Source organism: Apteryx rowi, unplaced genomic scaffold, assembly GCF_003343035.1.
Source record: "Apteryx rowi isolate R43461 unplaced genomic scaffold, aptRow1 scaffold_94, whole genome shotgun sequence".
NCBI classification, from domain to species: domain Eukaryota; kingdom Metazoa; phylum Chordata; class Aves; order Apterygiformes; family Apterygidae; genus Apteryx; species Apteryx rowi.
Genome location: NW_020451249.1, coordinates 371,456 through 397,981, shown reverse-complemented (window position 1 = coordinate 397,981; position 26,526 = coordinate 371,456). Strand labels below are relative to the sequence as shown.

General features: G+C 46.2%; 1 protein-coding gene across 3 annotated transcripts; it reads right to left on the bottom strand.

The window, feature by feature from the left end:
- Positions 1-1,381: 1,381 nt before the first annotated feature.
- LOC112978493 (hepatocyte nuclear factor 4-beta-like) lies at positions 1,382-26,341 on the bottom strand. 3 transcript variants are annotated; one of them, XM_026092068.1, is made up of 11 exons: positions 26,227-26,341; positions 25,404-25,407; positions 19,560-19,760; positions 17,804-17,898; positions 9,114-9,220; positions 7,808-7,963; positions 7,196-7,283; positions 6,111-6,263; positions 3,306-3,542; positions 2,572-2,685; positions 1,382-1,518 (listed from the first exon to the last, which is right to left on the bottom strand). In XM_026092068.1, the coding sequence occupies exons 1-11, from the start codon at positions 26,339-26,341 to the stop codon at positions 1,382-1,384; spliced, it is 1,407 nt and encodes a 468-aa protein (XP_025947853.1). The 3 variants fall into 3 exon arrangements, with proteins under 3 accessions (XP_025947853.1, XP_025947852.1, XP_025947855.1); XM_026092067.1 differs by lacking the exon at positions 25,404-25,407 and having other exon boundaries at positions 19,560-19,753; positions 26,216-26,341; XM_026092070.1 differs by lacking the exon at positions 25,404-25,407 and having other exon boundaries at positions 19,560-19,731.
- Between the last annotated feature and the right edge of the window lie 185 nt (positions 26,342-26,526).

Sequence of the window (26,526 nt, the reverse complement as noted above, 5' to 3'; positions counted from 1 at the left end):
TCCGACAGACGTCGTTGGACCTGCTTGTCCAGACGTGAACGTGAGCTTTGCAGAAGTAGAGCAATCTGCTTTCTAAAGGTGTGGAATGTCTGAGGTTATATAGCCATTTTGAGTTTATCGTGGGTAGCTGTCGCTTGGTTAACAGTCGGTCACCTACCGCTGATTAAGATTTACATTAAGGCAGAAACACCTTGTGTTATAAACTGCAGACATCTTTGAAAACACACAGCTCCCCTGCGGGCAGCTTGCCTCTTCCTTTCTGGGGCTAATTCAGAGCTGTGAAGTTTAGGTAGCAGACGTTACAGAGGTATTCAGAGCTACAGCAAAATCGCTTCTGTGCACTGGGGAAAGTCTTGTAGCGTTTTCTTTAGACCTGTTGCTTTTTCCATATATGATTGCAGCAAGAGTTTACGTAAAGCACAAAGAGCCGATTTGGTAAGTCAGCAGCTTTTTGAGCTTACTACCAGCTGTGGGTTTTATCAGACTTACCAAGAGTGGTCTGATGTCGAGGTCCTAGGTGTTGTCTCATATCGGTTGGTTAGATGTGCACACAAGAAAGTAGAGACCGCAGCTGACTTGCCTCATGGGTGAATTCTAGCTTCTACAAGCGTGTCCTGCCTCCTACGTACAGGTCACCAAGCCGAGTTTCGGATGAGAACTAAGAATGCTTTTATCCATTCCTGGCTGTTTATCAATTGCAACAGAAGGGATTTCAGTATTAAATTATGGAAGATAACAAATATTGAGACCTTGGAGCTCCTGATCATCCCCGTGTCTAAATTAAACTAGGTCTGCAAATCATAATTCAGCAGCATTACATTAGCTGGTCTATGTAGATTAAGTCAAGTCTGTGTGGAATAAGAAAGGCTTGGCCTGCTAAGGGTTATGAAGATCTTCTTCTTTAAACTACAGCAGGAGAAATGGGAGTGTAACTCAACTTTTAATGGGAATAGACCTTCTCATACTGACAATTCAAGATGTGTTGCACTCGTTAACAATTAACAGGAGCTATATAAGGCATTTGTTTTTATGACAACAGCGGCTGAAGGCTTTAAAAAAGGTCGTGATCACGCGGTGCTAGGTGATAACAAACGCAATCAAAAGCCCTGCTCCGAAGAGCTTACAGTCTTGGTCCTACTGGAAAAGCGTATTAATCCCAATCACTTGTGAAAGGAGGGCGATAGCGCGGGAAGGCCGGTGGCGCGGCTCAGTCGCTCCGCGGGCTGGTGGCTGATGCTTTACTCACGGGCAGGAAAGAGTGTGACCGAGCGATCCGGTTACAAGCAGGGAATTGCTGTGCTTTGCCTCTGCAAAAAGAAAGGGCCCGTTTCATTTTCGGCAAGGTTTCCATATAGCTCCCAGCTTCTCCTTCCACCTCAGCCTATAAAATTTCCTGCTTGGGTATAACTGTCTGAGGCAAGATCTGCGCTACAGCGGCGGGGCCTGCGCTAGGACCTAGTTTATAGTCTTCACTGCCTGTGCTTGTAGAAGGAGATGGAAGGGATGTGTCAGGAGATGCTGTGGGAGAGAAAAGAAACAAAGGATTAAAATGCATGTGGATGCCGTTCGGCAGAGCAGGGTCCAAACAAAATCAGGAAACTGTCCTATGAACCAAGAGCAGGTGCTTGGGGTTGGGTGGGGGGCAGGTTCCTTCCAAAATCCGGGTCTTTGCTTCCTTCCTGGCTTGTGACAAGGCACAGGGTGGACAGTTACGCACGTGCCACATCTTCCAGGTGTTTTGCATTTGGGAAATGCTTTTCCCCCAGCTGCTTTTCAGTCCCTTCTCTCCTAGTCAGAAGAGAGCTCAGCCTGCTGGCCACTGTGCTTCATTTACAGAACCAAAAATGTTTCCTGGTCAGCATCTCCCTAGGTTCCCTTGGTGCAAGGTGACTTGGAAAAAAAATGAAGAGCGAAAAAACACAGTGGCTGTGTCTACACGGATGAGAAAGAGCAAAAGCTGCTACGAGAGGTATGCGATCATAACTGGCAGAAGGAGACTGTGTGTATGTGGAAGACATTATGATTACACGGCAGAGGCTGTTAAATTACAGCTCTTCTGCATTTTTTTGTAATAGCACAGTCTGTTTGCTATTACAGTGGATAAGTGCCTTAACAAAAAGACTTTCCCTAGCAGCAGTGCCCAGAGTGGGTGATGATGGTCTTGTAGTCAGGTCATATTGTGTTCTGGTTGACATTAACCAAGACGCTTTACGTAGGGAAATTCTTGCCACTAATGACTGTGTGTGCTCCTCTGTGGTATTTCCTAGTACTGTCTGTGCTCAAAGAAATGTACTGTCAACATTCCTGATATTTTTTTACTCTTGTGATGTTTGGTAGCATCTCAAAAGTCCAAGCTTCAGGGTCATGCTATTATGTGAAAAATCTCAGCTTATTTTTGGAAGCGTATTTCTAGATTTCACAGTAACGGAAATCAGCAAGGGGGGAATGTGAACTCTGTTTCGAGTGTAATGCTTAAATATATAAATAAACCTAAAATTCTTTTTCTTAACTGCTTCTCCTATCCAGACCCTTCACTGTGCTGCCACTGAGGGTGTAAAAATGGAGACGTACGGTCTGGAGCGGTGTGAATCACAGAACTCATGCTGCTTGGGAGAACGTGTCCTGGCAGAGGGTCCAGGTTGAGGTTGGGAGGCCCGGACTGGTACTGGAGATCAATGCTAGTACCTGCAGTGGAAGATGGAAAAGACATCATTTTTTGCGTAGTTACCAAGTCAGATGAACTGTGTCAAGTCTCTTTTTTTTTTTTAAGGAATGTGGGAGGTTTGTTCGTGAGTGGGGTTAATTGCTTGGCTCGTCTTTGCTTCCTTCTTGCTCCTGCTGTCCTCTGCTCTCAGCCTTTTTTCACTGTTGAGGGATAAACCCCTCTGCATGGCTGGAGTTTCAGCTAACAACTGACGGCACTGGTGTGTGTGTGTGTGTATGTGTGCGTGTGTGTCCCAGTTACTGCCCTTACCAGGGTTTCCCATATAGTTACAATTTTTGCATGTTGCTAACAAAACTGCGTGGTTGCCTTGCAAACTGCATCAGTTTGGTTTGTTGCCTTAAAGTCAAGTCTTCAGCTGGTGTGAAGAATGGCGAGGGGACGGGACTGCAGCGAGACGGACCCAGATGTGAGCCACTGTCCATCCTGAGCCTTCACTTCCCCCCTCCCAGGCCAATGTTTTGTTTTCTCTACCATATGTGCTCCCTTTTCCTCCAGAACAGGACCACAACCCCAGGCATGAAGCCCTGTAGCGGCTTTGAAACGTGACCACTTTGCTGTTCTTTCTCAGCAGGGTTTGTACCTCCCAGCAGCATTTCCTGCAGCAAGCTGTCGATCCGCGCCACACCGAAGAGCTTCACGAACTGGACCTGCTCTATCATCTGCCAGGTGATGCTCTGAAGCGGTGGCAGGAGGAGGAGGATGTCGCTGAACCGGCCTCGTGAGTCATACTGGCGATCATTGATGTAGTCCTCCAGGTTGACTTGGACCTGGAATCGCATGTTCTTCACCTTCCCAGGCTCACTCAGGCCTTTGCAGTCTGGGAGGGAAAGAAATGAAGTTAATTGCCGGCATGTGCAACCGAAAGGTGTTATCTGTCAGTCGGGCTCTGTAGAGGGAAAAGGAAGAAACATCAGGGACCCTTTGACGGTGATTTCTCAGTGTCTCCAAGTTTGTCTGACAGATTAACATCGGGCTGCCACTGTTTCATATCTGATGTAGAATGGGCTATTTGATGGGAAATAGTAAGAAGACAAGAGCTTGATTCAGGCAGGTATACCTGGCCACTGCCCTTAGCAAAGAGGAAGGATTTTGAACCTGAACCATATTTATTGTCTAAGTAAAGGGACTGGATTTTTTTCCCTGAAAACTCTGAGTCCTAACTACTCCCACTAAATCCATGCAGGTTTAGTGCTTCTGAAAAGCAAACCACTGACATATTTTCTTTCATTGCATCCCTGAGGACAGAAGACCATCTTTCTGGCTAATTCACCAGCACCTGACCCACACTGCTAACTTCTCCTGGACAAGGAGCTTCCTACAGCTCCTTCACTCTTCTCCACAGGAACAACATGGACACAGCTTCATCCAGAAATCTTTACTTTGCCACAGTGCTGCAAATACAATGGCTGCAGCATTCGATTGTTGTCTTGATTTCCTGTGTTTGACCTGTGGTCGATCCATTTTTCATGGATCACTGGTCCAGTTTTGCTTGATCAAGTAAATGTGCCCTCAAGCAACAACTCTTAAACCCGTTTCCTTCCAGGACCTCACTGATGTCTGACTGAGCCCCCAGACCTCACCCATTCCTGCTCAGCCACTGTCTCTCCCTCCCACCTGGCACACTGCACCACTTCTTCCCCTGCTTCTCTTCCCTTTGACTTCTCCAACTTCTCTATCTCCTTTCTCAGCAGAAGGATAAGGCGTAGTGCCAGGATTTACAGCTCTCCTCTCCTGCCTTTCCTGCTATCTAAAATTGAGATTTCTGGCTCATTGAACAGTCTCCTTCATAGTCTACAAAGAATTCACGAGCAGCACATTTTAGGGATCACCATGCCAAGAGATTAGATAAAGTGGTTAACAAGTTTCTGCATGCCAGCGTGTGACTCCATGGGTATGCCCACTTTTTAGTGTGGAAAATTTTGACCTTTATAGAGGTTTGCACTTTTTTCCTTTCAGATGAAATCACAACGCCTCACGTTTGCGATGTCCTAAAACTTCACCCAGACACTGATCAGCTGAGAAGATAATTTGTCAAGCTGAATAACTTGATAACATGGCTGATCCTTATACAGGTTTACAGTAAGCTCTGTGGGTAGCCAAAGTTCATAATGTTTGTAAAACTCCTGTATCTTGATTTCAAATCAGAGAACATAGCAAAAGATAATTAACGGTAGATACTGTAATTTCTCCGTGATAATACATGGCAAAGACAAAAGGGCATTATTCTGGGCTTGGAATTGTTCCCCCTGCTCTTCTCCAGGCTGCAGGGAAATACACACTAAAGGGACTCGAATGCTGTACCAAGAGGGGATCATGTCTGTGCTATAGGTGTGCAGAAGCAGAAGGACAGGAAAGAAACTTGCGCTGGCTGAAATAAGTTTCACAACAAGCTTTTGTTTGCTTCTATCTGTTTCCCCAGTCTCCTTGCCACCTTCTGCTTTTCAGTCTCAGTTGGTATTGGATGCCAGCAAGATCCATTAACAAGCAGCCTTGGTATTTCTGGGTACTCAATACCCTGCACAACCAGCTCTCTGTGGTTTTTAATGCTCCTTTCTGAACCCTGATGCCGCTGCTCAGTGGACTCACTTCTCTTATGCATAATTCAGTATAGGCATGTATGTCCTTAATAGCCATCTCCTTCATTTCATACTGATGGGCCTTCCTGAAGCCAAGTTACAGAAGCAGCAAAACTCCTCTAGGTTCTGCAAAGTTTGCACACCGGTCTGGCTGGAGTTAGCACTTGCTAAATAATAAAGAAGCGTTCAGGAACAGGTCACTTCCAACATGTCCTTGCTGCACTGCTAAATCTTGCTCACTACAGCAGGAGACAGGGTGAAATGCAGAACTGCTGCTGAGGGGTTGTCCTGCTTATCAGAGAGATCTCAGCCACCCTGGGATTCACAGCCTGCCTACATCTCTGTCTCCTTCCCCCAGTACCTCTGTCACCTCTAATATCACCTTCTTTGCAAGGGTGCTTTTCAGGCATGGAACAAAATAGCTGAGGACCAACAGCAGCAGCATTTTCCAGAAATGCCATGATGGATGTTGCCCTTCCCAGACCTCAGCCATGAAGGGAGATGCAGTAACTCGCTGCACTGCGCGTGCTGCATGCACCAAGCTACCATCCGTGCTGTGAATCTCTGTAGAGCTCGTGCTTCAAGCAAGAGCCAAAAACGCAGTTCTGGGGCCTTCCTTTGCTCTGCTGAACAGACCACAGACCTTGGTGTGAATCTGAAGTATGGCATTGCTTCTAGAAATGCATCCGCCGGAGGGAGAGGGCGAGGTGTATTTCTCTGCCTGTTGCCCTATTTCCATTATCCTTTTGTAACACGTTAACTCCTTTGCAAACCCTGTTCTCACCTTCATAAGTAGGAAGGAAGCTTACCTGGATCAAAGAAGATGATGGCTTTAAGGCAAGCGTACTCATTGTCATCTATCTGGATGTCTCTCAAGGGCTTCACCAATTCATCCAAGATTCTGGTGGCCACACGAGCAATCTCCAGTTCTGGGCAGTGCATTGGGATGATGAAATCATTCCCTGGGAGATGAGAGAAGTTCAGCATCAGATGTTTGCTCTTGCTCTGCGGACATGGTAAATTAGCCAGCCAGAAGCTACCAGAGGCGTGTATTTGATAGTCACCATGCCCGTGTGCTATAGATTTCCAGCATCCAATTTCATACTCAAATTCAGGATTGACGAGCAAATATCTACTTAGAGTCTTAGGTCCTTAATTGTCTAGTCTACACATGCTGGTGCAATCACACCATACGCATGTATGGTCCATATTCTGTACTGATTTACTCCCTGCTATATCTAGCATCTGCAAGTGTTGCTTACTGTTGTTTAGTTTTCAGTGTGTGGGGTTTTTTGTTTTTTTTTTAGATAAAGTTCTCCCTCCCTCTTTTGCTTGAATGTGCAGCTGTCAAGGTCAGTATTTCTTCTCATTTTTCCAAGAATAATCTTGTCTGTGTTTTCGATGGCAGAGGACTACATGAAAAGAAAATATCTATTTGCACTCTAATTTTTAATAGACCAGTCTGCTAAGATTTTAAGCACCAATATCCAAATTCTCCATTGCCTGCGTCCTGGCAATTTCAGCTACAAAAACAAGGCTACACAGTTTGAGATCCCATTCAAATACTGGTTTTTTTTTTCATTCGCAATTTCAAATCAGTAAGGGAGCAGTTTTAAAAGTCACAATGAATTTGCCTGTTCCTTTTTACTCTTCTCCAGAGACCTTCCCAAGCACTTAGTTTCAAGCCAGATGTGCAGACTGTGTCTATTTTGTCCGTGACAACAACATGGCCTTCTCTGAGGGTAAGTCTGGCAACGATTTAAACACATTCAGCAGAGGACCAGTGAGCTGTTCCTTGGCAGGGTGAATACAGAGGGGATTTAAGGTAGACAGCATATTTGGCAATGACTTGTGTGTGCAAATTAAACAGCAGGAGTGAATTTCACTACTTTACCTAATAACAGAAAATCAGTATATGGTATTGACCGCTTGGCTACCCCAAGGAGCAGGTGTTCCCCTGCGTGGGCTCTGAGTAAGGCAACCTGGAGATGGCAGAGAAGAAAGAGAAGATATTACATTTTAAAACCAGCGAACAGAACAGTGAGCTATTGCTGTTTAGATTAGGCCAAAGTCAGCTTGTGTTTAGATATGTCAGATCTGCAGATTACGAGCTAGAAATTATTAGTATATCTTGACTTCGCTTTTCAGAAGTGCTGTGTTCATGACAAATGAAACAAGAAGCTGTTTTCAGCTGAAAGAGCAAGGAGGACTGGGCTGCTTTAGTTCTCAGGAAATAAATGGCTTTTATCTTCAACTCTCAGGCATCAATAGGAGGAAAACTAGTCCTGTTTGGACTGGGTCCTTGTGCATATTGGAGTGTTCAACTTCATTTTTTTGGACTTCAACTGGTTGGACTCCCTGTTCTTTATTACTCTTCCTCCCCTGCTGGGAGCTGTTGCTCTGCGTAAGGTGATCTACACATTAGTGTGAAACTGCCCTGCTAAAGGCACAGCTGGGAATTCGTATCGGAGGTGGTGGGTTTGAGGGAGAGGCATTGGCGTATTACCTGGTCGTCAAGCGGAAGCTCGCAGAAGGCTGGGATGTATTTTGCCCACTCCACCAAGACCAGAAGCTGCTGTTTCATAGACTCGCACACATCGTTGATCGTCGCAACCTTCTTCATTGCGATATCCGCGCTGTGCGCTGGACTCAGCGATGAATACTGAAAGAAAAACGAGCAGGTTGCCTTCGGGCCAGATCGGTGGGGTTGTGTCATCCAGAACATCTCATCAAACACGCTTAAACACGTTCTCCCTCAGTAGCAACAGTTTGTTAATGACAGGAGGATCCTGCAAAGGTGTGAATCTCATCCGGTCTCTGACACAACGTTTGGGGTGGCAGTTGCACAGCTACGTGCTCAGCGGTGCGCGCTGTCCCATGGACAGCCGGCTGCGAAGCCTCCACGAGGTGGTGCTCCGTCCCAACAGACTCCCCTCCGTCCTCTCCTCCTTCCCCAGCTCGCAGGGCTGGGCAAGGAGGCAGTTTTACTCCTATTCCCTTTCCTAGCAGTAGACAGCAGCACTGGGTCTTAGCTTCTCGGCAATAACTTAAACCAGCAAAATGCGTGGCCTGCGTTCATCCTTTCCCCCCCCAGTAGCCGTCTGGGATACAAACCACACATTTCGATCTCTAAAGAGCTGTGTGTGGGCGAGGAGGTTAAAATGTAGTAAATTTCTGAAAAAGAAGTGGAAGGATTGGTGTATGTGATATGCAAATCTGGGCCATATGTCTCAGTGGAAAGAGTATATTTGCATAGGAGTTTAAACGACTTGCAGGATAATATTCATGAACGTGAAATAAGAAAGGAATCAGCAATTAGTTTAAGCAATTTTATTAGCTTTCCCCCCTCCACACTAAAATTGTTAACCTGGCAATGAAGTTACAAAGATATAACTGACCATGAGGGCAATGTTATGTTCAGGGCAGATTGTGCTGTATAGCAATGAGGAAAAAACTTGTGCATGAAATGCAGAGACTTTTCAGGGGTGAAGCAACAATTTAGGCTTGGTGCAGAAGGGACCTGGGGTCTTTAACATCCCTGAGTTCTTAGAACTTCAGTTTTGCGTCCCACATGCCAAAGGCTGCGTCTGCTCCTTGCAGGACAAGGTGTCTTGATAACGAGCCAAGGATTTTTACTGTCTGCTTTTGGATATCTTTAATGTATTTTCTTCCCAGTGCCAGGTTTTGTGCCAGAGCCAAGCCATCCAAGGGCAGAAGAAGTTCAGCCCTGATTGGTTTAGTGAGTTCATAACCCCACGTGGAATAGCTGAAGGCCATATACTCTTTTAGAAGATTGTTTATGCATTTCATACCTGCTGTGCCATGGCTTCAGCCTGAGTGAGTACGTTGATTGACAGCGAGCCGTTGTCCTCGTAGCTGCTTCTGCGAATGCTGATCCTGTCACGTTCATTCTGCACAGCTGAGAGGAGAGAGGGCACCGGTTGCGTTAGCTGCAAATTTCCCGCATAACTAATAGCTGATGTTAGTTACTATTTGCTATCAGGGAGAACCTGGCAATTAGCTAGGCGTTTTCTAAGTCGATAAGGATGTGTTTTCAGCACTTCACCTCTGAACTGGTTAACCGAAAATTGGCAATCACTGCAAAACTCAAGCGATGTATCACCTGTAATTCCACCTTCTCCGCAGAGGTCCCCAAACAACAGTGGATGGGGCTTTAGCACCTGCAAGACCTTCCACCCTTGCTTGACACTGGAATGAGAGTAAATGGGTCCCCAGGACAGGGAAATGGGAATGAGAAGGCCAAGCACAGGAGCAAAGGAGGGAGATAATGCAGTTTGCCTCGGGGAAGGTGCCCTCTGCGGGAGGTTAGCTGATTCCAGGGAGGTTTGCTGCAGCAGCTCGGAGGGACTTTGGTCATGTGAGTGTTGACCTCTTTTACTTAGGCCTGGAAGGGCACAGCACTGTCGGAGTGGTGTCCTCTCCTCCCTTTTTGTCATCTCCACATTGAGATAACCCCTCGCCTGGCCTCTAGCTATGGCAGAATACCTGCTCTGTAGGACTCATCTCATGTTACGGCAGCATTGGAAAAGCCATTCTCCAACTCCACCTCAAAGCAGCCTCAAAGTGTCGCTGAGGCATCCTAGATAGCGTTCTCCAGGGGGACATCACTACCACTGAGAAGGAGCAGGCAGAGTCATTTCATTAAAGAAACTCAGAAGAAAGGAGGCTTAAATTCACTTCAAACCTTTCCTTCAGCCTTGCTCATCATGCTGCTGATTTCTTAGATCACTCCTAATCAATGAGCCTGTAACTCAGAAGCTGATGCCCATACGTAATTAAGGAAATAAACTTAGCAGGGATTTCTTTCAGGATCTGTTGGAAGCCTATGGAAATCACTACTGCAAATCTGTTTCAAAGTGTCCTGTTTAGGAACAGTGATATAATGCGCCTCTGAACACACTATAAATTCACTTAAGCAAGGAAAGTCATTTACAGAACACAAGGTGTCAAGCCTTCGGAGACCTGCTGAGACACCAGCAAAAGCTTCCCCATTGAGAAAACAGGGTATTATCTGCTCACAACCGTACCGAGCTTTCACCTGACACAGAGGTGACTGGGATGAAATCTCTGTTTGATGGCACGAATTAGGAAGATATCAGTTGGCCTGAGGTCTGCCACGGAGCCACAAATGTACTAGTGACCACTGCACAGGGAAGATCAGCCGTAGGGTTTTTGCAAACAGAAAGATATGGTCATGTCATGGCGAATCAGAAAAAAAGCTGATTTTCTGAGGTCCATTCCACCCCTTTCACCATCCTTTTCCCCGAAGCACAGACCATACCTAGCCTCATGCTCAGTGGCACCTGCATGCTGAACATAACATTATTGCACTTTAGCAGATTATTTTTGCAAAACAGACTCAGAATGGAATAGGCTCTACTGCTGCAATCAAGCAAAACAGCAGCAAACTAAAAAGCAGGATTTAGTCTTAGAACAACCTTGTTTTCAGTGCTAGTCTCCCTCCTGAACCCTATTGTCTTGCCGAGACCTCAGGCCAGCGGAGAACAACCCCAGATGAAGCTGAAGGAAGGAACCTGAACGCAGACTCAACATTTTCCTGACGGTTCATACCTCTTTGGCTACATACAGTTCAGAAATTCAATTGCCAGCTCCTTAATGCAGAGGGAGCAGAAAGATTTAGCATGTGGTGATAACACAGTACATCCCCGCTTCTCTGTACAATAATTCCAGACTCCTTTTGGTTTTATTTACAGGGATGACTCAGACTTAGCTGTCAGTGCTACTTGCTCTGTGCTTTAACTCCTTGGATGCCACAGAGCGCGGTTTTGTCGCAAAAGCGGACAGTTTGTCACCAGATCTGCAGGTCAGCAGAACCGGGTCTGGTCTCGCTCTGGTGCTGCGCTGTCCCCTGACCGCCCTCCCCAGGCGGCAACCAGGACTCCAGCAAGCATTATTTTTGCAGATTCAGCAACACCTGAACTATTTAGCCATCCCTGTTTAGAGACTTTTCCTAACACCACCATGCCTTGCTTCGGAGCAGACATCTCTCTTTGGACAGGGCACATTTCTCTGACCGGATTCACGGTCATACTGACAAAGCTGGTGTCTCCCCGGTGCCTTCTCCCTGGTGAGCCTGGAGGAAAGATGCTGGTGCTGATACCGCAGGTGACCACAGCTTTGGGGGTTGCGGGGCCGCCCTCGTCACGTGAGCGGCAGCTCCGAGCGATTCCCCCTTGCCGCGCGAGGGTGGGCTGCTCCTGAAGGACAAGCGTCGTTTCTCACAGAGGGTGGGAAGCCCGATTTTTTTTTGGGAGCTCAGATCAAACCGCTTATCTGTTTTCCTAACCTGCCTCTGATGGGAGGCCAACAAAGTGAAAGGGCAGAAAACAGGCAGCTAGTGACGAAATCAATATCCTGTTATCGACAGAAGCATAGCATTTATTTTCAAGGATTTGGGGTGTAGCCTCGCTGTTAAATCCCGGCCGGCTCAGTCCCGAGCAGGGCGTGCTGTCGTGGCTGGCGGGTGCTCAGGCTGGGGGACAGGGTGGTCCCATCAAAGCCATTTTTGATTCTACACCTCCAAGCGACTGAATGACTCCTAGCGGTAGTGTGACGACTGCAAGGGCCTGGCTCTGTTTTAAAAGATGCAACTCTCCCATATGCAGCATAAGAGCCTTTTCAGGCTACAGATATTACACAGACATAAATCAGAGAAAAACAGACTCTCCCAAAGCATGGCTTTCCCCTGTTTTTGCCTTCAAAAACATCGTTCGAGGACCAGGACTCTCTTACACCAGATAGTGAGCAAACCCAGGACCCCTAAGAAATTTTTCCCCCAACAAAATCGCAGCATAAATCATTTATACTGCGCTGGTCACGTGAAATGTAGTTGAGGGAATGCAGCTTAGGGCCTGGTTCCTCCGCAAAACTGCTCGAACGAAAGCAAGCCTGCAACGCTGCCGCCTTGCTTTTCCACCCGCAGAAGCCAGCAGCCCGTATCTCATGTCAGCGCTGCTATTAGGCATTGGGTTAAAGAGGAGCAAGCGCAGGCCCTGCGAGGCTCTGCTAAGCCTAGCTCAGCAGCACACGTTACCCTGTGCACGGAGGAAGAGGCCGTTCGGCCAGGGATGCCCACCCGTCCAAAGGTGAAGCTGGTTATAGGAGATAAAACATCCCGTGCGATTAATCTTCAGAATATATTAACCCTTCATAGACTTAGGTGCTTCGGACACATCAGAAAAACCAGCAGCAGCATCCAACGCTGAGCAGGAACAAACCTGCCTGAATTCGCGTTATCGCGGCCTTTCTTGGAAAGTCCCAAGCCAAACTTTTGTGCCTGGTTTCATAACGGACGTTCCCCCCAGTAGCTCTGTCTCACTTACAAGAAACGTTAAAAATTTTGGCTCGCTAACCAAGCTATGCATCTTATTTTACACAGGACCTACAAAACCTGGCAGACCTATTCCTCGCCCCCGACGCCCAGATGCCTTTAAGAGGCCTCGTTCCCTTTTCCTTTCGAGTTCCTTTTACAGCACATATTTCAGTGCTTCCCTCATGCGCTGATAAGGTCAACCTTCAAGTGTAAGTGGATGGTACAAGCCAACTTTCTCAAGGTGATTTTGGCGTTATCGCTAAAAGTACCCAAGATGCTATGGAATAAGATACAAAAGGGAGTTAATGTTTCACCTGCCACAAAATTAATCTATTGCTATGTGGTAATTATATTGGGCTCGTAAAAAAATAAGGGATAGGCCGTTTGCGGCGAGGCATCGGGACTGCCGCAGGGCGCAGCGGCTCGAACGTGAGCACGGCCGGCGCTTTGCAGTCGCGGGAATCAGGCAAACTTGCGGGAAGAACTCAGCCCCCAGCGCTGTCTCCCACGGTCCACTATTGCCAGCCTGTGCCGTGGGCCGTTTCCCCGAGGTTGCCTTCGGACCGTTGCTTGAGGCGTTTTCCGATCGGTGCCGGTTGCGAGGGCTGGCCCGGAGAGCCTCGAGCCGCGCAGGGTGTTATCCGGCTTGGAAACAGCCTCTGCGCAAGGAGACGCCAGCGGAGCAGCTCGCGGCGAAGCTGCCGGCCGAAGGAAGCGAGGGCACCGCCGGGGCTTTTCCCGGAGGAACGGCGGAGAGACGGCACGACCGTGCCCCGGGGTCCGACCACGTCCCCGGGGAGCAGCAGGGAATTCATTCCCGACTGTGGGAAGCAAACGCAAAAACAGACATATCCTCCGTCTGACGCAGGGGAGCTGGCGGTCGAGTTTTCGTGTTTGGAGCAAGCCTGGGCCCTGCTGCCGTGGGGCACGTGTCCAACGCGCCGGGCGGCTGGCAGGCTGCAAAGCACACGTGGGGGCTCTTGAGCAAACAGCCGTGTGTTTGTGGAATTGCAACAAGCCCATGTTTCCCAAACATTTTGTCCTTGCCACCTTGCCACATAGGCACAGCGCATGTGACAAGGAACCTCCGGGGAAGCCAATAAATAAGGGCGCAGGCATTGATTTGAAGCGGACCGCAGCAAACCAGTAACTTTCCACGGTGACTACACAGGTGAAAACCCTCCTTGGCCCACGAGTTAATGACTCCGTACTAATAAACATCCTCATTTAATGCTGATGGGTTTGGAATCATATTAATAAACGAGCTGTCGGTCACCCGTTCTGCTGCATGGGCTGAGTAGATGAGTCTGACTAATTTATATGCACAAGATAATTTTTTTCCCCAAGCTGTCTCTGATATTGTAGGTGTGATACATTGTCTTTGGAAATAAACCCCAGTGGTATATATACACTTAAGCCTTTCATGTGCTGTCATCTGATTTATGATTTTTATCAAAGCAGCAAAGATCCTTTAACTTTTCCATCTGTCTTTGCAATGACCTGGGATCCCAGACTTTCAAAAGCTGGCAGAAGAGATGTGAAAACCGTAGGTGGGACGCAAGATAGAGGTCCTGTGAAACACTGACAAAACAGTCCTATAAACCTGTCCAATTTAACCAAAATAAATAAAGCCAGCCTCAAATCCTACTGTGATGTGACAGTAGGTGGTACAATAATTCTTTTTACTTCTGCATAAAGCTAAAGGTGTTCATAAACATTCATAAATTACTTTAAAGGGGATGAGAGGTTAAATATTAACCCTTCTTTCTTCACTAGCAAACTGACAGTGTAACGCTGGGCATTTCAAAAGACTCCAAGGTTATTAGATGCTTGACTCAACGGGATTTGATGACCTGGCTCATCTGAAAAAAACATGCCCTGCTAATTTATTCAAGGTCAAACATGATCTCAGTAAGATGCTAAAAGTAGTATCCTACTGTTTTCTTTGGGTGTTTAAATATCTGGTGTACACCTTCTCCATTAATACCATAGTGACCAAAATCTTTAAGGCTGATCATAGCAGCACCTCAGGAGACAAGAAGGCAGCCAAGCAAGCCTTTGCCTCCCCTCATCCCAGCTGTAATGGCTGTTTACTTGTCGTTCCTGAAGTGAATTATTAATCAACTGTAGTTGGGATAGAAGCGTTTCTGAGGTGAGCTTATTTCCAAGAAACCTGAAGAGTGGATTTTCCACAAGCCTCAAGTTTTGGCCCTTCCTTGCTCTTACTGGCGCCGACGGGACCTGGACCCCTTCGCAACGCGGCTGACCGCTTCAGATGTTCCTGTGCCAAATATCCTCTCTGGAGGCGCCCAGCTCTCATACGGGACACTCCTTGGTCCTTTTGGAAAGCAGGATTAAAGTCCTGACTGCACCAACAAAGAAACCTAAGGGAAGCTGATGATACCTCTCGTGACAGCCTCTGCCCAGGCCCCCAGGACCTTGGCTTGGCTGCCCTGCACCCACCGGATTGACTGTGCTGGGACCCATGGTCCTGCCGCTGCACTGCTTCCCCTAGGGACAGCCGGCCTAAAGCTAGCTCAAGTCTTTGCATTATACAGCTTTTACTTTAGGGCAGAAGTTTCCATTCTGCAAAGCTAGCTAATATATCGCCTCTCGAAATCGCTTATACATTAGAGTTGTTTCCAACAGGGAAAAAAAAAAAAAAAAGAGAGAGAGAGAAAGAGAGAAAGAAAGACCCAAATGCGTCACATCACATCTTACAACACAGGAAGATTGGGGGGAAAAAAAAAAAATCCCTCTGGTTCAAGAATTCCAGCTTGTCAGCTAGTTTTGCCCAGAGGAGAACATTTGGGGACCGGCGGGTTTTCCAATATTGCATGCAAAGCCCCTCGGGCAGATGGTGGTGGTGGCTGGAGCAGCTTCTGCCATGGGGGTGACGGGACCCCAGCCAAACCCACCCCAGGGGTGTCAGCAGACACCAGCCGCAATAACAGTCGTTTCCAGTTTCTTCCCCTCTCCTGTGAGGAAACGTTAGTACCACACCCTGGAAAATCTGATTGCTTTTATACGGGCTGGCTGAAAAACGGTGTGCCGAAGGCAGAGCATGTCCAACCACTGTGTGCCGGTGCCATCACCGCTGGACACAACTGAGCGTGTGCATCGTGGCTCTGGTCCCCAACATAAATCGGTGCATGCTGCCAGAAAATAATGCACAAACCTTTGTATGGTCCTAATAATGCTCTAGCCCAAGACACCGTTTCTCTTCTACCCTAATGCTTCACAATACTGTTTAATATTAATCTAGAACCACCCTAAAGCAAATAACTGTGTTCTTTTTGTGCACACAGTTGTGCAAGAAAATTTCTTTCACGGTTCTGCACACAGGCTGTGCACACAGTTCTGTTCAGCTCAGTTCTGTAAAGCAGTTGCTCAAGGTGCTTTAAAATCTGTCTTACCAAACACGCGAGCAGTTTGCTAGCACACAACCTGACTGTGCACTCATAAAAAAGTTTCAAAGAATGTGACTATGTGGAACTTGAAATGAGTCATCTGCTATAGAGCTGCAATCGATAATGAATGAATGAGCCAAGTTTTTATAACTTTTGCCATAAAACCAATAAAAAACCCATGCTTCAACTCAAAGAATGGAGCTGATAACCAGATTTCACCATTTCCAAGCTGTGGAGCTTGCTGCATCAACGACTGACTTCATCCCCACGTTGAATTGGCTAGATCCTGACAATCAGCTTTGGTTTGGTCTTTATTATTTTAAGGGCTACTTTTTTTCTTTTTTTTCTTTCTTTTTTCCAGCTTCTGTATTTACTTGTTTCTTCTAAACTAAACCAGCAGGCATTTTTTGCTGCCTGCATGACCTATGACAAATTGCAAGATATCTGTGTTCTCCAGGAAAAGATACAGTCAGAAGTTTGGAAAGAAATTTTTTTCCTCATCAGTGTAATCTTATGAATTACCAGAAATTGTTGACAAATTTCTCCGTGGCTCCAATGGAACCATGATTTCACCCCTTATGGTAATGGGTGTTTAATCCTGTGGCACGGATATTCACTGGAGCCCAGGCGTCCCATCATGGTCCACCTGTTCCTTAACACGCAAATAGTGTGAAACACAACAAAAAGCACCAGTTAATGCTTGATTGACCCACCAGTATTGGCACTTATAGTCGCTCTATAATCATGCTGCCACCGTGACGATAGTAATGCTCAAGGGCTTGGCTCTGACCCAGGTCCAAACTCAGCAGGACACAGCTAGGATGGACGCAGAGTGCCTTCGGGAGCCCTGCCTGTGTGCCCTGTGCCACGGAGGAACAGGTCTTGATCCGCAGGGCATCGTGTTTTGCCTGCACCTCACTCCCGAGTTTGCAGCAAGTCACAGGAGCATCAGCCAAGGCAATCACCAAACACCACGCTGCAGTAGTCAACTGTTAGTGTTTATGAGATTTATGAGGGCAGGTCCTAGCTGAGATCATTACAGCTGAGATTAGGAATCGCCCTATCAGATACATAGCAAGGAAATTTCTATTGTGAAGCACTTACAGGCTAAATAGACAAAACTACACCTGAGATTGGAAGCGAGTTGTCAAGGCCAGGCAGTGACTCCATTACCCTGTCCAGGAGCCACACGTGCCCTGTGCTGCACGGCCTCTCGGCTTCTCTCCCACTTCATGGGGCGCAAAAGGCTCCCTGTGTGACACCTTCCAGCAAACCAATGACAGAGAAACAAAGGATCTAAATGTCTATTTAATAAAAGATACTAGAAGAACGTGTGTACCAGGAGTAGCTTTGGCCTGGTGAAGATCATCTATAGCTTCATCTCATTGAGAAATGCCTTCCATGGGCAATTCAGAGCTACAGTCTGGCTTTGGATGCTCTGAAGTGATCCCTGAAGAAGCCCATCCCTTTCCCAGTATAAGAATAACCTAAAGAGACCAGCCTCCCCAAGATAATTTAGTCTGAACGAATACTGGCTCAGGGCTCCAGCTGAAATTCCCATCTGCTGAGATGGGAAACAGGGTTTTCTTGCGAGAACAAGAAATCTCTCACTGCGACCCATGGGCATGGTGTCCCAGTGTCAGGGCTGTCGTTGCTCTTCACTGTCCTCCACCGCAGTGAAAGTCAGTCAGAGGCAGCAGGCAGTTTGAAACAGCAAGGTAGGTCCGGTTGCACCTACCTTCTTTCTTCATGCCGGCCCTGAAGCATTTCTTCAGCCTGCAGTATCGGCACTGGTTCCTCTTGTCTTTGTCTATCACACACTGTCGGCTGAACCTGGGAGGACATGGAAGAAACATGGAGCAACCAGCCTTGCTTGCACGCCGGCAGCCCTGGGCAGCCCCAAATGCAGCCCCAGTCTTCATCGCCCTATGCACTGTCTGAACCCAGGGAAGAGCCAGAGGGGTTGTCAGAAAGGCGTGGTATCAAATGCTGGCTTGGCCGGATTCCTCACCTCCACCACCGCTGGGCTTATGCTAGCTGGAAGCACGACTGAGACCACCCGCCCTAATTCCTCTCCATTTCCATGGTGGATTTGGGAACCTATACGTGCCCCGAGGACTGGCCTACATAGGCTTGGCAGCCTTCGCTGCAGCGGTAAAGCAAGGGAACAGGGATCTGCCATGGAGAGAAGAGACAACGCAGTTTGCTCGGGGACCATCATCAGGTTGTAAAAGCTGAGGCAGTTTCACAGGCTGGTCTGAAGCCAAAGGTACAAAGGCTCGAAGACTTTCCAAGGAATTCACATCTGCGATAAACAACAGGGCTCTGGGTTGTGCTAAAAACAGCACTGCTCACCAAATAAGGATTCGCAGACAGGGGAGTATTTGCCGTTTGCTTGGCTTTGATTCTGCAGCCCTTCCCTGAACTGCCAAATATCGCACAGTGATTCACGGATTCCTGGGGAGGGGCAACGACTGCGCTCCCGGGAGGAATTTCAAAAAAATCAGTAGTAGCTATTTCCTCCTCCTGCTGGGATCATATGGTGCCTGGGATGGTCGTCGTGAGGGCGGGCAGCACTATCAAACAGGGTGTCTGCCATGGCTGGTGTGTTCTGGAGTGATAAGCACCCCAGGAGCATTTTGAGCAAACAGGGTGACTCGTGGTGCAAAAATTTGGAATGCCCTTAAAGGAGGAAACACTTTGGAACAGAAAGGGAACTTCCAGGTTTTAATTAGAGATGAAGGGCTTCCACTTTGTTTTTTTTTTTCCTCCTGCTTTAAAATAAACACCATTTTTCTAAGGTCAGCCAAGATATCTGCTGTATAATTTATAGCCTCCTCCTGGCAAAAAATTCACTCAAATGTATACCTGTGTATATGTGGACATGAATCATTGCTGGTTCATAGTAGGTTCTCAGGGCGATTGTAAAGTAGCCAGTGATATGCTAGTGTATGTATTTTAATATGTTTGACAGCAAAAATGGAGAAGCTGTGGGGGAGATAGAGGCTTCAGAGGTGACAGGTTCTTGGAGGCTTGTTGCTTTCGTGTCAGATATTACCAGGAAAAGCAGGAAAGGTCTCACTTGAAAAGAAATCTCTGGATCTTTGGTCTTTCACCACCTTGGCATTCTCTTGCTAGATTGTGGTGAGGTCACAGTGTCACTCCACACCCAGAAGTTGTACCTACGTTTTATGCGCATGTCAGTCCTTGAGTCTATAAGTTTCCTTTGGTTTATATCATGGGGAAAATAGCGACAAGGAACTCATGAACTGGATTGCTCAGTGTCACAAAAGGTGTCAGGGTCTGAGATGAGCTAGGAGCCCCTTACTCCTTAGCTCCCTCTTTTCCAATCAGAACCCAAATTGCAGTATTACGTTAGCACTCACATCATGTTAATTCATCATCTGGGGGCCCCACTGTAAGTTCTGATATCCACCCCAAGTTATGTACAACGCCGATAAATTGTATGAATTTATAATAGCAGGGGTCAGTACCTGCAGGAATAGACGTGGTTCTTGCGGACGCTCCTCCTGAAGAAGCCCTTGCACCCGTCACAGCTGGATGCTCCGTAGTGTTTGCCGGTTGCCCGATCCCCGCAAATGGAGCAGAGGGAGCCGATGCCGTTGGTGAGCAGGTTGGTGTTTGTCGACTCGGCTGCAATGGCCTCTGCAGGCAGAGCACAGAGCCCCTTAGACCTCCCCGCGAGAGAAACCAGAATCACCTGACGGCGTCCACAGGCCACGCACTGAGCCTGCCCTGCGCACCCGTGCACACATGCACTCGTGGAATCCGTCGGTAGCCAAGCCTCCGGATTGCCAGTCATGCCCTTCTCAACCACAGCTAACGGTAACTCGCTCACCTTTGGTGCTTTCCATTGCCTCAGTGAACCGAAACATTTCAACCCACGTAACCTCGGTGCGTTCGTGAGAATTGAACAATTACTACTACTTTTCATGCTATGTGCAGAGAAACCTTGTCCAGATGTGAGATATATGCTTTTAAGAGGCAGAGAGCAACCTCCCCAGTGACATATCTGAAGAACGTGGTTCAAAGCTGGTGCCCACAGAAGACAGTGGGAAGGACGTCATTAGCCTCAGTAATTAGAAGGCAGCGGGAGATAGCAGAGACAGGAAGGATGAACGACTTCGTGCACGTGACGAAGGTGTCTGTGATAACAGACTGCTGCTCTGAGCTCCTCGGCAGCTAGAAGAGAGGGCAGCAGCTCTCACAAAGGTCATCTTAGTTCTCCTAAGTCTGGGTCATTCTCTGAATTGCCCTCTGAAGAGGCCCATTGCTTTCTACCAGTTTCAGAGGGGTGCAGGGAGACCCACCTTCTAAATTAGGCACCTAAAATTAGGTCATATGAATGCCCTCTGTCACGGCCTCTGTTTGCACTCGCTCATTTGGGGCAGGAATAGCTCTGCCCCCGCCGGGCCGGGGCCGTGTGTATACACTGCTGAAAATCCGCCTTTAAAGTTCTCCCTTAACCACCAGACGTGCTGCCTTCTTAATCCTCCTAATTTGAGGCACAGCTCGGAAAAAAAAAAACCGAGACACTTGAAAAGACCCAGATGACACTGTTTACGTCTTGCTTGGAGGTGGAATGTGTGCGTAGTCTGTCCTGACCTGGGCACTCGCTGCAGGACAGTTTATGAAATTCTTGTTCCTCTGGGAGCGTGCTTTTCGCTCCAGAGGAGCCAATCTCGTGCTGCAATGACCCAGGCAAAGTTTTTGGGACAAGCAGCATCCCACCCCGCCGGCGAGCCAGACAGCACTGAGCAAAACTCCGCTGCTGTTGTATCGAGCAATGAGCAAACCGTAGAGAAAGTTGCTCAAAGGGGAGGAATCGGCATGAAAGGAAGGGCACTAATCCAGACAGTCTAGAGAAAGTTTTCTAAAGCATAATGCATAAAAATAGCTTCGGATCATCCCCACACAACGTGTATATATGCAGAGCAAGGCAGAGAGAATGCTATTTTTGTATATGAATACACATAAAAAATTTATAGTGAAAATATTTGCTATTCAATAAAAATTGCAATCAAGAGCCAAAAAAAAATAAAGCTGAAACAGCTTTAGCTTTTCAAAAACTAGACACTTTTTTAGCTAGGGAATGAAGTCTTTAACATTAAATGAACTCTTAAAAACTTACATGTTCATGCTTTCAGCAAAAAAAAGGCTTTAAAATGAAAATTTTTTCCATAATTGGTTTTGGATGAAAAGGTATTTAAATTTTCTTTAAAATTTTTAATCATTCTAGTGACTTGTCAGGTTTTATTTTTAATATTAGCCACTTATTTTCTTACACTGCCTCCTGAACAAGGTCAGGACTGACTGTGACTCATGTTGTACAAACATGAAAGTCAGTTTTCCTTCCCTCGCCCCCCAAAATGTTTTAATCTAAATGTCATCTTCTGCTACAGGGATGAATAAATAAGTAGATTGCAGTGAGATGGAGGTAACATGAGAAGAAAAATGACAACATTTGAATCTTTCTTAGGTCGTAATGACAGAAATTTACCTCTTCCCCAAATCCACATGAGATGCTCCCAGATCTGACCTTTGTCAGCAGGAAACTTAGTCTATGTCTGAGGTGCTTAATGGTGATTTACATTGATTTTCTTAGTCTTATAGTGCTTGATAATTAAGTACAAAATGAGCTGTACTAGAATACTCTTTCCAGCATAACTGTACCTACTGCTAAATATTTATATATCAATTACTCCATCCATTTGTTGTTGTTTTTTGAACAAGCATGTGATCATAAACAAACGCTCAGAGTGTGCTGGATTCCATTAAAAAAGTTGCACAACAGAAATAAAGATAAGAAAGCCAATTTTTCTCCCCACTCCACCCATGCTTTCTCTACTGACTTCAGAGGAATCGAGCCAAAATCATACAATTTGGGTCTCCAATGGACTCTTCAGTCCTCAACTGAGTCCAGATTGCAAAACGTACCCTGACACTGGAAAGCATTTACTCATCAGAGAAGCCTTTTTCCTCCTTATGTCAGTAGGACATGTGAGGAACTGCTTACTAACGAGAGGAAGAAATTCACAATCTGGCTCTAAATCCAGTTTTACTTGGGGAAGGACCATGAGCTCTGAACATGTGAGGGCCCATGGAAGTTACTGAGCTAAATTTTGCCCTCACTTGTACCTGTGAAAACACAAAAAAGCCCATAGGCTACAATTCAGCTGGACACCTATACATTAGACTGTGTATACGTTAGGCAGACTGTGAGCATATATACCTAAAAGTCTAGCTCCTGGTAGGTAGTCATGTGTCTTTTTCAACAAGGATGGAGCTGACTGGAAAGTATAAAAAAAAAATAAAGAAAAGGAAAGTCCTCAGCCAGTAAGCACGTTAATTGTAATGGTTAATTTTAATTAATAATGTTAATTATAAAACCAGGTTACCGACTAATGATGAGTTCCAAATGAGAATTAGCACAGAGGAGAGCAAATGTACAACAAATACCATGCGCGCGGGAAGAATGTTTTTGGCGTGGCTTTCCACCCTACCCAGGATTTGGGGAATGTCTGGGTTTTTCCTGGACTGCTGTCTGCTACGAAAGGCAGAGGAAAGCCAGACTCCCTCCCAGCGCACTTCCCTGCCTGTGAAATCAGCTGAGAACTGGAGACCATCTACTTCAGCCCTGACAGACACAAGTCACCAACCTCCCCAGAGCTGAGCCGGGCTCACAGCAACTGAAACAAACTCCCAACTGTCTCCACCACCCTGGTTAGAGATGCTCAGAGACATATATCAGCTCTAGATACTCATTGCCACGGTATAACCGAGCAACTCCTAATCCAGGCCAAACGCAGTAGCTCTGAAACTTCTCCTGGAGGGATGCAGCTGCTCATGTAAAAGCCCAGATCATAACTCATCTTGATCTTGCACAGGTCCTAGACTGAGCTGAAGGCCTATCGTTGTGGCCAGAGTCCTCACTGGGACTGTCAGTGGGATAGGCAGGGGCAGAAAAATCTGTGTTTCAATCCAAGAGCACAGCCTGCCTAGCAATGACGAGCTTATCTCAGCAGCTTCGGCGGCTTCTGGGGGGCATCAAGCTCGCGGCCAGAATGCACAGCAATTTTTGTTACACACTGCCCACGCGATGTAAATCATTACCAAATCAGGGCTGAAATGAAGATGTTAAGTTTTGCAGTTATAAAAAATGACAGTGAGGATGGTTTCATGCTGCTGGCAAATGGTATCTGGCTTCCACTCAGAGCTGGAGCTTGGCATGGTCCCTGCAAACCTCTCTGCTGCTTTTCTTTTCCATTATTTTACTGGCTGCTGAACTCTTCAAGGCAGTCCCTATCTCTTCTAAATGCGCTTTCCTGCAGGACAATGATCTTGCAGTATTTTCCAAAATGGCTTTAGCTTTTACACGCCCAGAAACCAAAGCTGGTCCTGGCTCTGGCGCACTCACTTTGCAGCTAGCAGAGACACATCCCACGCGCTGAATCACACGTGCCGGGCTAGAATGCAAAGGGCATGTAAATGCAGTTTTAGGGCACACATACGCACTCAAACTAGCTGCCCAAAACCGCCGCTGCAAAACCTGGGCATGCAAATGCAGGGCCGGAGCGGAGCTAGCACCGAGAGCTGGGGCACACGTGGGTCAGGCCAAGCAGAAAGGCCAAAGCTCATCGCAGGCACGCGTGCTTGTGGCACGGCTGGACACTGCACCTTCTGCCTGGAAAAATATCCCTGATCGCTTTTTCACAGGCTGCGGCTGGGCTGGGAATGGGGTTCTCCAAGGTCGGGCCGGCACCCCAGGGATCGGCACGGTGCCGGCAGGCTGGGACAGCGAAACGAGCACCACCACGGGAGAAGGTGTCCACTGACACCCGGCCAGAGAATCAGTGCAATATATTAAGCAAAAATGACAGCTCTGATGAGAGTGTGAGGAAACAGGCATTAACAGCACATAAAAACAAAGTGAGAATACGCCTTGTAATGGCAGCCAAGATAAAGGAAACAAGTTTGCACCAAATGGGAATATTTCTGCAGCTACAACACATATTTTATAAAGGAAAGGCAGGATTAGCCTTGATTTTCATTCATTTCCTTTTGCTATTCTTTCTGTTTGAAACAGACAATTTCTTTATATTCCTCCTCCGCTCCCATAATGGGTTCTATTCTTTATTTTTGAATTAATCTCAAAATATTTGGCAAATTATGGGCTACTTAAAGGTGGAGAATCCAAAATATATATCAAAGTGTAACTCAAAACTATAGCAGCTTTCTGAAACAGAAAGCTTAACACCAGAAGTGCTCCACACCATTAATCAAATCAAAATTTTGATGAAAAAATATCCCAAAGAAGGAAATTTAGTTTTTAAAAAAATTGCCTTATTTGAAAATATTCCATTTTTCACTAAAAAAAATTACTCAGGATGTAAGAAACAGTCCTAATTGCATTAAAATACATATTGCACCCCATCCTGTTTGTGTTCACATATAGAGCAAAACTGCTATTAGATTCAATAAGGCAGATACAGAATAATCTTACACACTGAGAAAGACATGGTTTAAAACAATACATGATTTTTTACAAACATTACCTAAAGTGAGCTTATTTCTTGATTTTAACAAATTTTAAAAACATTTCTGGAACTACAGAGTATCTGTGTGAACTGCCCTTTTGGGGTGTATGTGGGAACTGAACTTAGCTGATTAGTAGAATATTTCCATGCATGGACATTTCAGCTCTTTTTTGAAGTTATTTTTACAAACTGTAGAAGAGGACACTTACCCAAGACAAACAAGCTAATTTCAAAACAGCTAGTTCCTGAGAGAACCAGTTACTCATTAACAGCTAGGCAAATAACCCAATACTGCTCTAGGTAAACTTCAGAAAAACTGAACCTGTCAGTTCCACTGAATGAAACAACGTAAAGAGCCCCAAACAGATTTTGGTAGTTTAATTTGCAAAAATACAGTGAATTTTGAGAAAATTTGTACCACAGTAAAAAGCAAAGTATCTTGTTGTTCAGAAACAAAGCGGAACATCTGTGTTGAATAACATTTCTGGAGTAGGACGGCATATGGAAACCTTTCGGCAAAAATAATAAGAAATAAGATCCAGTCTATCTGGCACTGGCAAAAATAATTGAAAATCGTTTACTTAGGGACAAACAGAGCTTTTCCTGAAGTCAGCTTTAAATTCAAATTTATCTCGGTCTTTTAACTTTACTTACCTACTGACGTCCTCCATGTTCCAGATTAATAAGTCTAATCATTTTACATTGTGGGCAAAAGACATTCTGAAACCCTGATTTCTTTTGATGAGACAATTAATGAGCAAATGCAAGACAGTGAAAAGCCCTTCTTAATTTCACTAAGATTCTTAACAAATTAAATGAAATGTTGCCAAAACGCTCCAAAGGCATTGCTAACACTGGAATCTTATTCAGCTACATGATTAGTTGTATGTTGTATGACTACTATATCCTTTATTTTTCAGGCAGTGAATAGTTAATGTCATAGAATAGTACTTGCTTTAAGTCAGACTACTTTTCACTATTCAAATCCCAAATACCATGCAGTACGCTATATTTCTGTGAACAAAGTGGAAGTGCTTGTATATAAAAACTTACGTCTCACAGCCAATTTCTGTGTGCGTTGTAAAGGCTTTTGGATAATCTTGGTAGCAAAGATATAAGACAAGTATTCGTTCGGATATTGCTTCTCAACCTACGTACCTACTAACAAGTAAAATCAGACACATGGTCTGTCGTAACAATACAGATGGCGTCTTTTCCAAGGATTACATTTGAACCTCGGTCATAGAGGGGAATGGAACACAATTTTTAATGATGAAATATTAACAACAGCATCTCTCATAAGTCATACAGGGGGACAAACTTATGGTGTTCCAACAGGAGCTCCACCAACATTTGCTATACCTTGTGGGCTCTTCAGGATGTGACACTAAGGAAAAGAATAACTCAAAATACGACCCTTAAGGGAAGGGGTCCCATTTCAGCCCAAATATATCTGCAGACGCAACAGCAGTTGACAGGTCAGCTGCTTAAATATTACCCCTTCCACCCTTTGCCCCGCACCTCCTATCTGCCTTTTCTAGGCGTTCAGCTTTTTGACAAGAGTAGTAGAGGTTATTCAAGAGGAAGTGAACAGAAATCTCACCGGTGTTATTCGGAAGCACCCGCAGGTTTTCAAATTCCAGCATGGTATAAGAAGAATCCAAGGAGTCGACATAATCGGGCATATCCATGTCCATGATGGACTGACAAAGCTTCATTATTACTTGTCAACAGCAAGGGAAGAGGGGAAAACGGCCCTGCTGTCAATCACGGGCAAGGTTTCCTCCACAAAGAGAGACACCCCAGCCCTTGAAATGACAAATCATTACCCAGCTCTGCCCGCAGTCCCCTCCCCGCGCCAGGAGAGAAGGGACGAAGCCTTTCCCTCTCTCTCACGCGCAGT